This window comes from Rosa chinensis, chromosome 7 (assembly GCF_002994745.2).
Source record: "Rosa chinensis cultivar Old Blush chromosome 7, RchiOBHm-V2, whole genome shotgun sequence".
NCBI classification, from domain to species: Eukaryota; Viridiplantae; Streptophyta; class Magnoliopsida; order Rosales; family Rosaceae; genus Rosa; species Rosa chinensis.
Genome location: NC_037094.1, coordinates 13930377 through 13943608, shown reverse-complemented (window position 1 = coordinate 13943608; position 13232 = coordinate 13930377). Strand labels below are relative to the sequence as shown.

Below are 13232 nucleotides of genomic sequence, written 5' to 3'. Positions count from 1 at the left end.
TATATTAATTATTAATTAAAATGCATGTTGGAAATATGTAGGTATATGTAGATGACACATCAAATGCCACATCATTTGGTATATAAAATTTGATAAATAATTTTGGTGTCTCAAGCATTTTCCATAGAGGTTAGCATCACAGAGAAACTTTATAAAAATAAAATAATAAACCTCCCGAAGAAACAATGCAGAGGGCTGAGAGTTCATCAGCCATGAATTAACTTTATTTCCAAACTGAATACTAACCAAATTTGCAGAGACGATCCATTCAGATGATAAGAAAATGCCGACGCAAGTTGAAGAAGAAATCAAACAGAGATGATAGAATATATGTGATCTCAGTAAAGGCTTTATTTATTGCACCAGAATGTCCGACAAACTGACCGACCATACACAGGTGGTATAAACCTGTATGCACAACATAACTGCTGGACATTTTATAAATATTTACAGGAAAGAACACCAAAGACCAGACTCCAAATGCTAACTATGCCCCTAACCTTGATATACCACCATACTGTTACACTAAGGTCTTTTAGGCACTTGAGGGTTCCCTCCATTCGAACCAATGAATGAGAACTTCTATTGCTATATATATCAAACCCACTATTGACTAAACAAGCTAAGAAGCAAAGGACACAAGACAGACAGACCTGCAGAGAAACTCTGCCAACTACTGAGACCGAACCAAATAACAAAGTTGAGAAATAGCCTTACATCCAGTTCTTGGGCATCGAGTAAGACTTCACTGGCACAGATGAATCACTTCCCATGATGTTTGTGTTGGCAGTATCTGAACCACCTGCAAGCAGCGCCATCAGACTTCCCCCGTGGACACGGCCTTCTGGAACAATGACTGAAGGTTGACCAACGGAGCTACCACCATGCTTCAGATCAGAGCAGCTTCTGCTTACTGTAGTAGCTATGCTCCCAATAGTCATGGCTTCATCAACATTCATTTCATCAACTTCTTTCACCTTTTCCAACTTTCCAAGTTTAGGTTCCTGAACTATAGGCCCCAGGGTAACACCTCCATGGACCCTCTTATCCTGAACCAGACCACTATGGAGTGCACAAAGACCTGTCTTCCCCCTTGCAAATGAGTTGCAAGGACCCACAGCTTGGCGCCCATAAACAGACCCAGGATGGCCCCAAGAGCATCTCTTTCCTCCACCATGTGCCTTGCAGAAGTCAGTACTGCCTTGTGCACTCTTGCCACACCCTTCAAACTTGCATCTTTTGCCTCCACCATGTCGGACACAGTAGTCAGTCCGTCCCCTTGCACTCTTTGTACACTCAGGCATGGCACATCGCTTGCCACCCCCATGTGCCACACAGAAATTGGTACCTCCATGCACACTCTTTGTACAATGCCCACCACCTTGGAACGCACACCTCTTCCCTCCCCATGGCCCTTGCAATAGGGCGTGCTCCCTTCAGCTCCCTTGGTGCAACCTGGAGCAGTGCATCGTTTCCCTCCACCATGAGCCTTGCAGAACATTGTGCTCCCTTGTGCCCCTTTTGTGCATCCTATAGCCTGGCATCTGCGACCACCTCCATGTGAGATGCAAAGGCCTGAGAGTCCCTCGGCACTTTTGGTGCAATTTTCTCTTTGACATCTCTTGCCGCCACCATGACGGATGCACAATCCTGATTTGCCTCTGGCAGCTCTTGTGCAACCATCATGACTGCATCTCCGACCACCACCATGGGCAATACAAAAATCCGTGCGTCCTTCTGCACTCTTGGTGCACCCCAGGAATTCACATCGCCGGCCACCACCATGAGCCTTACAATACACTGTGCGGCCCTCAGCACCTTTGTGGCAGCCAGCTCTCTGACACCTCCTACCACCACCATGAGATATGCAGCGGCCTGAAGCACCTCTGGCACCCTTTCCACATCCCTCAACCTGACACGTCTTTGAATTGGAGCTGCGATGATGTGGCTGTTGTCTGTGTGTGATTGCAGAAGCACATGTGACTGAGCTATTTGGTGTGGTCAATATGCTTGATGAGATATCTGGAACAGTAGGAATGGAATCAAGTTTATTTGGAACTGGTTTGAAAAGGAAATGAGCCCCTGGATTCAGTGAAGCCTGGAATGGCTTAACGGCAACCCCTGGCTTCCAGTGGCATGAAGTGGATACTTCATCTGCATTTTGGGCCCCGCCAATCGCTGGTGGCATCTCCATGCCTGAAAGAACAGAAGTAGAACTACGATCCACAGAAGTGATTCCAGATTCAGAGAGCACAGTTGAGAGACTTAACTCCAAGTCAACCTTAGGCTGGAGGTCTGGTGCGGTCAGGTTTGAAGTAGCAGGTTTCTTCAGGCTAGGTACCTTTTCATTTCCAAGATGCAGAGAAAAGTCCAGTTCAAGATCCATTGAGGACTCCTCATCAGTTTCTTTGGCCGAAGACATTGTAGTGCAAACTGTTGCTGAACTCCCCTTGCTGTCTGAAGAACTTGGTGAATGGCCAAGCCCAAGAGACAGTGAAGAGCGAACATGTTGGTTCAAGGATGCATCAATCACACTCCACTTCCGTTTGGTTCCTTTCGGGCTTGACATGTAACTGATCGAAGAACCAGGGGAATTAAGCCGTAAGATGGTATCTGTGCAATAGTCACCTCCAGCTCTGCGAACTGGCATTGAATTGCCCAAGATCTTGAAAATATTTGAGTAATTAGCAGCAAAGCCCAGGTTCTGAGGCCTATTGTCCATTAAGTAACAGCTACTGGAATAATATTATACACGAGACTAATCAAATTGCAACGACTTCTGAGCTAAACAAATTTATATACAAATTAGGGTCAGATGTCTCTGAAAAAGTACATCCCACCCCCACTAACAAATCCTGATGTATCGCGGCGATCCATTTTAAACGGAGCTTTAAACCAGACTTTCAGTAATCAGTTGCTGCAATACATATATCTCAGAAAACCAGATTCCCTTACAACATCCTTATGGAAATCGAGCATCCTGCTTCAGAACAAATTGAAATGTTAGACTGAGGAATTATCATATAACAAAACTACCCACAAAGGAAAAGAATCCATAAAAGGAAAGAACATAATTGTTTCCACAAGGATAAAACCCAATTCATTTGTCAAAAAGAACATATAGAGTTCAAAACAAATGCTAATAAACCATTTCTAGCAAAGAGTAAAGGAGAAAACAGTAGCGCAAACCAAAAAAAAATCTGGGTATGAAATTAAAGGGATTTGAGAAATTCTAAATGCTCCCTCTATAGATTCAAATACATGAAATCCAAAACCAAACAATTCACCAAAGAAAATAACCAGAACACAACAGTGCGAACCAACGGATTTCGGGTACGGAACTAAAAGGGATTTCAAGTTCAAAATGCTCCCCGAATAGATTTAAACACATGAAAATCCAAAAGAATTCAGACTCTTCAAACATATTCTTTTCAATAATCAGGCACACAGAATAGTTGCACCGAAAAATCAGAAGAAAGAAACTAACTGATATATAGATAAGATAGTCAAATAAACACAGTACACACAATCTCAAATTCAACACAAATCTAATCATAACAGGACACTTGAAAGGCTGAGAAACACTGTGAAACAAATCATAAACCACACAAATGCAATACTCACAGACAAATCTAGACCAAGAACTTGAGAGCGCTCAGATGCGAAAAACAACCACACAAAGCGAAGCTAAAATCAAGAGAAGGTGAGCTACGCTATGCTCTGCTCTATTTAGCTGGCGAGAATTCATAGTTGACAACGCTTTCATGCCGAAATCTGCTCACTGGAAGCAGCTAAATTACAACCCAAAAACCACATCTTTTTCGATAAAAACAATTGAAACCGAACAAAAAGCAGACTTGTTTTCAATCAAAGGGAGGCTGAATTACACTTGAAATTGAACACAAACGGAGAGAAAGAGCTCAACAACAGGGAGCCGAAAAAGGCAATACGATTCGGCAATTGACGCAAGAAAAGGTTCGAAATTTACCTCCGGATTTGGATTCGGGGTCGATGGGTTGGGCGGTGGGAGCTAGGGTTTTAGGAGGCGCCGGCTGCAGAGAGAGAGAGAGAGTGGACGAGACGGCGAGGAGAAAGAGAGAGAGAGAGAGACCCTGAGAGGGAGATGCGGAAATGACGAAGCGAAGAGGAAGAGAGGGTGCGCGTGTTATTAAGAAAAGAAAGGGTTTGGGGGAGCGCACGTGGAAAAACTGTGTTAACCAGGGTTACCTGCTTGTCAGAAATACACACAATCATGCTAATCAATGGTTCCCATTCTTTCCTACATTAATTGCTATATAACTTCTTCTTCTTTTTTCAGTTTCTTTTCTCTTTTTCCACCAAAATCTTCCATTTATGTCATCGAAATTTATGATAATCTTCCATTTATGTCACAACGAGAAATATAATCTTCCATTTCTGTTTCATTCAACAATTTCATCATCTTCCGATTATGTATTTTATCCTTTTTTGTCCTTCAAATCTTCCGTTTACACTATTCATATCGAATGCATTATGTAAGATCTATTTAGTGTTTTAGATTTAAACTGTAAGATTGCGAGTTTAAAGAAGGAAGCATATAGAGATGACTTAAATTCGGCCGAAAACACGATGTACACTACAAGTTTGTTACGTACAATGTCGGTATTATTTGGCTTTATCAATTACCTATGTTACTGATTATACCGCGTGTCATGCAAGATTGCAAGTGAATTGCATGTGAAGTGAAAATCAGGGAGAGAATGATGAGGTTTAAACTCTAATGGTTAGGAGTGATGCTCCTATGTACATGACAAGTTTGTTATGCTCAATATCGGTGTTTTGGCTTTATTAGTCACTTGAAATCACTACTCATAAGGCATATCGTGAAAATGAATTGCATGTGAGATGAAAATCCAGGAAAAAATGCTCACATGTACACGACAAGTCTGTTACGCTATTATGTGGCTTTATTAAACACTTAAGTTATTGATCATAACGTGTGTCGTGAAAATGAATTGCATGTAAGATTAAAATCTGGGAAAGAATGACAAAAATCTAACTTTAAAGGTTAGGAGTAATGCTCCCATGTACACAACACAAATCTGTTACGTACAATGTCGGCATTCTGTGGCTTTATTAATCACTTAAGTTATTGATCATAACACGTGTCGTGCAAATGAACTGCATGTGAAGTGAAAATCCGGAAAAGAATGACAAACGTCCAAACTCTAAAGGCTAGGAGTAATGCTCCCATGTACACGACAAGTCTATTACGTACAGTATCGGCCAGGAACAGATCTAGAAATGTTTCTCAGGTAAGGCAAGACTCAAAGTAAATAGGAATGATATATTTAGTAGGTCAATATATCCTACGAAGCTTGCCTATTTTGCCCCCTTTTGCCTTATTTATGCCATTTTCACATATATATATATATATATATATATATATATCTTGCCTATGCCAAACCTATATATTAAGGATATATTCAGTACCAAGCTTGCCTATTTTACCATATTCCTGCCCTATTTCTGCCATATTATTGCCATTTTTGCCCTATTTCTGTCATTTTCACATAGCTTGCCTATACCAAATCTATGTAAACTCAAAAATCCAGTCTAGGCAAGTGCCTAAGCTGGGCTCTATGTGCATCCGCCCCTTGTATCGGCATTCTTTAGTTTTATTCATCACTTAAGTCGGTGATCACAACGCATTTCCTTTGAGTGAATTGTGTGTGAAGTGAAAATTCGGGCAAGAATAACGAAGTCCAAATTCTAAGGGGTTGGAGCATTGTGGGAGCAATGCTCCCACGTACCTTTTTTTTTGTTTTTTGTTTTTGTTTTTGGAGTAATAGTCAGCCACTTTATTGATAATAATACTAAGAAATATTACAACTTATAGATGTAGAAACTACATCTGAAAATAAAATAACAAGAAGTTATGCTCAAAACGATATTTTGAGTTTTGTATTCCGTTTACTATAGAAATTTTAAGAGCTTCAGCAAGATAATAAATTTAATAAATTAAATTGATACTTTCAACGGATAAGCACAACATCATTGAGGAATGCATAAATGAGATAAAAACATATGGTCTTTATTGAGTGATGTGTGAAATAATTGTGTTCACACCATCTACATCACTACATGTGTATTTTGGTTAGTCCAAAGAGTCAAGTTAATGTTCTTGTCCTCTCATTTACTACAAAGTCAAGGTCTTGTGCAATCGTATTTGAGTTTTTTTTTTTTATGAGACAATCGTATATGAGTGCGGAGTATGTACATCACAAGTTCATGATAGATTGAAAGCAAGTTAAAATAAAATAACTAAAATTGTGGAATAGAGAGGTAGAATTATATGTTAGAAAAAGTGAAAGTTTTATGTTCACATTTCAATCCTTGTTATTGTAAATGAAGGTTCCCATGGAGTGGGTGTTATTGTTGATTTATAGATTATTAATTTATTAACATCTTCTATGAAAATAGTGGGTGAATTTGATATACATGCTTGCAATGAAAATTTAAAGAGAGGGGATCTATATTAATTTAGTTTCTTTGTTCACATAATCTTTTTATATTCAAAGTAGGAGTTACCCACAAACCTTTATAACACTAACCAGTAAATAACGTTGTATTCGTACGACGCACATGTGTTAAGGAAAGAAGAACGTTTGATTTAAGAGTTGACTAGTTCAAATATTTGATTCCTCTCTAATATAGGCGTATAGCAACAAAGAAAAAAGACATCATTAGCAACCTTCAAATTTTGATATTTGGATTCTACGAATAATAATATTGTGATTTTAAGAATATCACGTAATATTATCAAATAATTTAGATTAATAGTATCTTGATACGTGAATTTGTGATTATATGCCCTAATGCTCAGTACCATTTGGTCTATAATCTCATCTTCGTAAATAGGAGGATGTGAGTTCGACTCACGAAAAACTAGTCGTAGCATTTTGAGTTGTTTATTTGATAAAAAAAAAAAAACAATCACATGACCTCGAGAAATGGGTCGAGCTATAACTAGGGTCACTATTAACTCTTGACTTGGGGCAACCTTATCTGGAGATAAGTTAGGGTTTGGCTCTATTGAAGGGGAAGGGGAAGACAGGTAATACTAGGATCAGCCCATTCGCAAGGTGATTAACCCTGGTTAGCTCTAAACCCAAGGTAAACCTGACGGGTTGGTCAGATGGGTTGGAATGAATGCGTACATGTGCGTTAAACTTGTTTAACCGCCGCCGCACGATGCCGAAGACGCTTCCTTCGAGCGGTCACGCTTGTTCGCGACTTCCGATGCAACCCCGCGTGGCGATACGACATCGAGAGCTGTTTGGACTCCTCCCTGGCGTCATTATTATTTGTTAATATCCTTTTTTTTTTTCTTTCTTTTCCCTCTGATTTTTATTTTTCTTCTTCGGCAGCGGCTCGTCACCGCTCTTTGTGCTCCCCCTTCCCCCAATCCGGGTGGGCCCCATGCGAGGGGTGGATTGGAATCATTGGATGATGAGACCCTTGATAAACCGCGGACCGAATTCGCTCGCTGTTTTATTAAAGAGTTTCAGAGGGCCGCGGCGGTTAGCCCGGACACGGAGAACTCCCTCAACCACGCGCTCGGCCAGCGCGTTCGGAAAGGGCACGCGAGCGACGTCGTTTTCGGAGCAAAAGTTGAAAACCATCCACGTAACGGAAATCCCTTGATATTTAACTCCAAAACGGGGAGGCTCAGGAAAAAGAGTGGCGGTGGCTCTGCTAGGAGTCTGGGACAAGATCATGACTCACTTTTTTCCTTTTTTTTTTTTTTTTTTTTGGCCAGATTTTCAACCGTTCAAAAAAGGCCAAAAAATCAGTGTTCTAAAACTCGGCCGCCCAGACCGATTAGGCGGCGCCTAGGCGTTGGGCGGCGGGTGACCGCCGCGAGTAACATCAACTCGGTGAGGTGGGCGGCCTGGATTTTGGGCGGCCGATTAGTCGGCCTGGGCGGGTGATTAGTCGTCCTGGGCGGCCTAGGCGGACGTTCTTCACTTCATTTTGCGTCACACATGAGAGACATGGAAATTAAGAACACAGAGATATACACAATTCTATACCAAACATGAGAGAGAATGCATCATTCATGTTGCTGCTTTTGAGAAAGAAGCCATATATGCAGAGGATTGAGAAACAAAAGAAATTGAAATTCAAGAATCAAGATTTTTGATCCAAGATCCAAGCTTCAATAAAATTTAAAAGAAGCTGAGATTTTTCCTTCATAAGTGAAAGATGCTGAGATGCCACTCCTTTGCGTTGAAGAAATTAGAAAGGGGATCTGGGTTTTAAGAAGAAGAAGATTCAGACACTTGGTGAGAGAGAGAGAGAGAGAGAGAAAGGGGATCTGGGTGTTAAGAAGAAGAAGAAGAAGAAGATCCAGACGCTTGGGGTGTGTGTGTGTGTGTGAGAGAGAGAGAGAGAGGCACGATTTGCGAAATGGTGAAAAAAAAAATATTTAATTCCATAGATGTCAGATGCAATAGTTACAAATCATATTTCATGCCACCACTACCACTACGGACGTTTTGCACCATCGATGAGAGTACTTGACTAAGTCAAAGGTGGGGTGATGAATATGGCATAGATTTTATCACAGTTTGTGTCAATATGTGCCAATTTTTTTAGTGTATCTCAACTATTTTGAGTATCAATATTATTTTGAGTATCAATATTATTCTTATTTATATAATTATATGATATAAAATAAAATTAAAATTAAAAAAATAAAAACCGCCTAGGCACCCGCCTAGGCGCCTGGGCGCTAGTCCCCTAACCACCGCCCGACTAGCGCCTAGCGATTTTTAGAACCTTGCAAAAAATTAATTCGAATATGTTATTGTGTCGACACTCGACACGTAAGAATTGCAAGTTGAGCTATGCACCGCCGGAATAGGTCTCTTCTCATAGGTGGTCCGGGAAAGTGCTGAAAGATGTAGCACCGCACCGACCCTTGATGGGGATTGGTCGGATGTGTGAATTACTTTTTACCTGTCATAACTAACCTCCCTTACCTGTATGTTTGTTTCGACTTTAGCATATAATTTTCACAAAAAATAAAAGAAAAAAGCATCGTCAATATATCTAGCAGGTTGGTTTAAATATGTTATATATAGATTCTGAACACAAATCACAAATTGAACTCTGATGAATACCAACATGGTTCGAATACCTAAGTGCTAACATCTCAAGAAATCAGCGAGGGTCATGAGGCAAAGAGATGCCTTGTCATTATTTGTCTTGCACTGGCAATCGCTGATGAAATTGACTATGTGTGTCTCGTCGTGATGATGTTACGAAGGACATCAAGACTAGTCCACATACCCGATAACCTGAATGATTAGCGCCACACCCTTTGTCAGTGAGATACAACCACACCATTTACCAACACCGGTGCGCTGTTTTTTCATGTATGAAATGGAAGAAAATCACTAATCTTTTATCACTAAAGGGTGAGAGTTTTGTTGTGATTGAAAATAATCTGCCTCCTTTGCAAACCTTTAGAGAAAAAAAGCCTTATTGCGGCCATTCTAGTAATGGCGACAATGGCTAACTCTAGCAAATTTCTTCCTATAACTTTATTACTTCCATCTATACCCATTTCTTACAAATTCAGTGTAGGAGTAAGTGTCTTTAACCCTACCCCAAAACTATTTGATTTGTTGAATATAAAATAAACTATTTAGAAAATTTTGACATATATATGATGAGACACACAATCACTCGATTGGTAATACGATTTAGAAGCAATTCAATAATTAGTTAATTAAATGTGTGTTTGGTGAGGTGGTAAGACAATGACTTATCATTTGGAATATCATGTATTCGAGCTCGGTCAAAGATAAAGAGGAGAGGAGAGGGGAGGGGAGGGGAGGGGTTGGAAAAAAAAAAAAAAAACTAGCTAATTAAGTCATTAATTGTACATAGACAACTCTTTACAACAAATGAGCTAAAAAGAGGAAAAAGACGTCGTCCAGAGTAGACTTAGTAACTTCGTACCAAAAAATAAGTGTGTTACATCATTCATGATTCATATTCGATCCATAGCTTCAAAATGCATATCTTTTATATACATATATAATTATATATTGGTGGATGCATCGAGGTGCTTTGTTACAACGAAGAATATGCTTTTGTCAGATTCGGCCCTCTGTAAGGTGGCACGTGAGATGCACGAGCCAATCATGCATGCGAAAACAGTGAAAGTGAACTTATGAATTTTGACTGCATTGCTGGGTTGGCTCGCGGATCATTTTAGATTTTTAGGGAAAGGATAACTTCTCATTGACCTCCGTGCATACATGGTCCCACAAGATCTTCTTAGCTTCAAAAAATCGCTCTCATGGTTCATACTTCATACGTAGCAAAGGTTAAAGAAAAGAACACAATCATTTTCCGTTAATTCAAAGAGTAATAATGTTCTGCATCACTGCATGGCCATTTTCGTGATATCACCACATGATGTGAAAATATTTGATATCGCCACATATGTTTCGCATCATCTAATATAAGTTAGATGGAGAATTTTGTTCGTATTTTGACGATGAATAACAATTTGTTCACATATATATAGTTAGCAATGGCAGAGATGTAGGTCGATATCTCTTCTATCTATCCCGACCAATATCAATTTTCTATCTTGATCAAGCCGGCTACATTTTGATTTGCATATCAACTTTGATCGAGTTTGTACACGATCAAACATTTTTTTAGACACACGTTAGGTGTTTGAATTATTTCAAAAAGACACTATGTACGTACTTTATGATGAATTTAGGTAAAATGGTTATTTAATTTTCTGAAATATTGCCCTAACTCGAGAAAAAGAGCGATTCAGGCAAGTGTTCCGAGTTCAAACTCAGAATAAAGAGTTACAATTACATATAGCTAGGCACAACTAGAAGGAAGTTCGACCATGCATGAAAAAGAAAAAGAAACGAATTTAGGAAGGTGGAGCATTTGACAGGGATCGAGAAGAGCATGAGCAACAGCCAAATGAGGCCAGGAGTGTACGGAGGCAAAGTGGAAAGAGGGGCTCAATGAAAAAAGCAGGGTGGGAGAGGCATGCAATAGTGGGGCTTGTCTGCCTCCACAATCATCCTTTTTACGACTTTTGATTCTCCATGAAAGGTTCTAGCTATTTAAGCTTACTGATGGGGTAGGGTTTGCCACGTCCCTTGGTTTTCTGCAACTTCTAGCTCTCTTATACTTGTACTCATTCTCAATCTTTTTTTTTGTCAAGTTACTCATTCTCAATCTTCAACAATTCATGTGTAATAATAGAGTTAGTTCAATATTTATCTTACATACATTGAGAGTCGTTAAAATTTAACAGTCAATATATTAAAGTTGAGTTAGTGATGACATTGAGAGTCGTTAAAATTTAACAGTAAACATATATTAAAGTTGAGTTAGTGATAAAGTTAAACAGAGTGAATATAACACGTGTGTGAGCAACTGAGCATCATACACCATAAATCACAAGCAACAAAAGAATCGGTAACTATCTCAACCAAAGACACAGGTCATAGGCAACAGCTATCCTGCATAATCAAGGAAACAGATCAAAAACGACTTGAGATAAAAGGACTTCTTTACGGTGCAAGTTACTGCCAATTAGAGCGATGGCAAAAGTGATATTAGCAGTAGGGTTTGATCAGGTGGCATGGCAATTAAGATAAGAAAATTCCTTTTTAACCCATGTAGGGCAAGGTTCAACCTGGGAAAGTATTAAAGGCATAAAACTGAAAATCTAGGGTAAGATGAACGTGCTCGCCAATCCAGCTGCTGAAACAGCTTTTCCCAAAAGCATGTAGACCAGGATGCTAGCTTTAAATTTGACCCATCTATGGTTGCTCCATAATTTTGATACCTATATTCTTCGAGTAGTAGTACACATATTCCAAATGGTTCAAAACCAATCCTTCATTGCATTATTATAGAAGAGAATACCAGAAGTCAAAAAAAGCCGAAAAGAAGTAATATGCATAGAACATGCATTGTGATTAGCTAGCTAAGTAGATTGAGGGAATTTCTGGGCCAATTCAGGACATTTTCAATCCTATTTTCTACTTTAGTGTAAGCAATATACATCAAGTTTATTGTTCTACGCTTTGTGCCAAAACAAATAAGTAGTCAAATCCAAGAAACAATACATTCTCCCAACAAAAAGGTCCTATTATATATGTATTATAATTATATTCTTTAATTCTAGTTCCATTCTCATATACTTATGCGATTCGAACCACAACGTACAAACCAAAAAGTCATATATTGCTTATATATTGACAACTGAAGTCTGAAAGCAATTACCTTGCTAATTAATCTGTAGTAACTTCAAAAAGCCAAGATTCTAAACCCTAGATAATTTTATACAGTATTTGAAGCTGATGTAGTAAAGTATAACACCAAAACCTCTTCAAAAACAGAATGGTGAAAGCCAAATGAGAGACGAAGCATTTCCATGATGCTACAAAGATGGCCATAAGCTGTGCACGTCTGATTTCAAATAGGGTAACGATCGAGTCGACAAACTAACTCAGAAAGTTATTTATTTCTTTTATCTTTTTGTTTTTCCTTTAGAGTCTGCTAGCATCATTATTATTATTTTTTTTTTTAACCAAACACAAACCCAAACCCATAGAGCGGGTGTCAATATATTCATCTTAAGCCAGAATAGGCCGTTACATATCATTCCGCTGCCATATACAGACAGACAAGAAGATAGTGATAGTACCCACAATAATACATAAAAATAGACATACTCATTAGACATATCATGTACGTAGACATAGCAGAGATCCTCCTTTAGTACTACCCTAGAGAGGCATACATAGGGTGCACGTTACCACAAACGTGCATTAGCTTCCTAAAAGGAAATATTCACCACAGGAAAATAGGTCATTTACGGTGCTCAAAAAACGCCCTAAATAACTTTTTACGGCGCGTGGATACAAGCCCTTATAGACCGCATCGTAAAATTGAACTGAATTTTTCAATTTTACGGCATTCAAAATGCACGTCGTAAATGTACTCAAAAGCACGTCGTAAATTTTCATTTACAACGCGCATTGCACGCCGTAAATGTCTTTTGCAAAATTTAAAAAAAAAAATTCAATTAATTTCTAGTTGCTTCAGGGTCACCCCAACATTGCAACCATTAGCCATATCATGTTCAGACACTCATTGAATCAAAATAGATGTACAATATACCATATGTA

General features: G+C 39.1%; 1 protein-coding gene across 1 annotated transcript; it reads right to left on the bottom strand.

Moving 5' to 3' along the window:
- Positions 1–315: 315 nt before the first annotated feature.
- Positions 316–4149, bottom strand: LOC112175904. Its single transcript, XM_024313641.2, is given in 3 exon segments — positions 316–1408; positions 1411–2980; positions 3989–4149. Coding segments are annotated over 2 exon segments (2007 nt in total). The 5' UTR covers positions 2723–2980; positions 3989–4149; the 3' UTR covers positions 316–713.
- Between the last annotated feature and the right edge of the window lie 9083 nt (positions 4150–13232).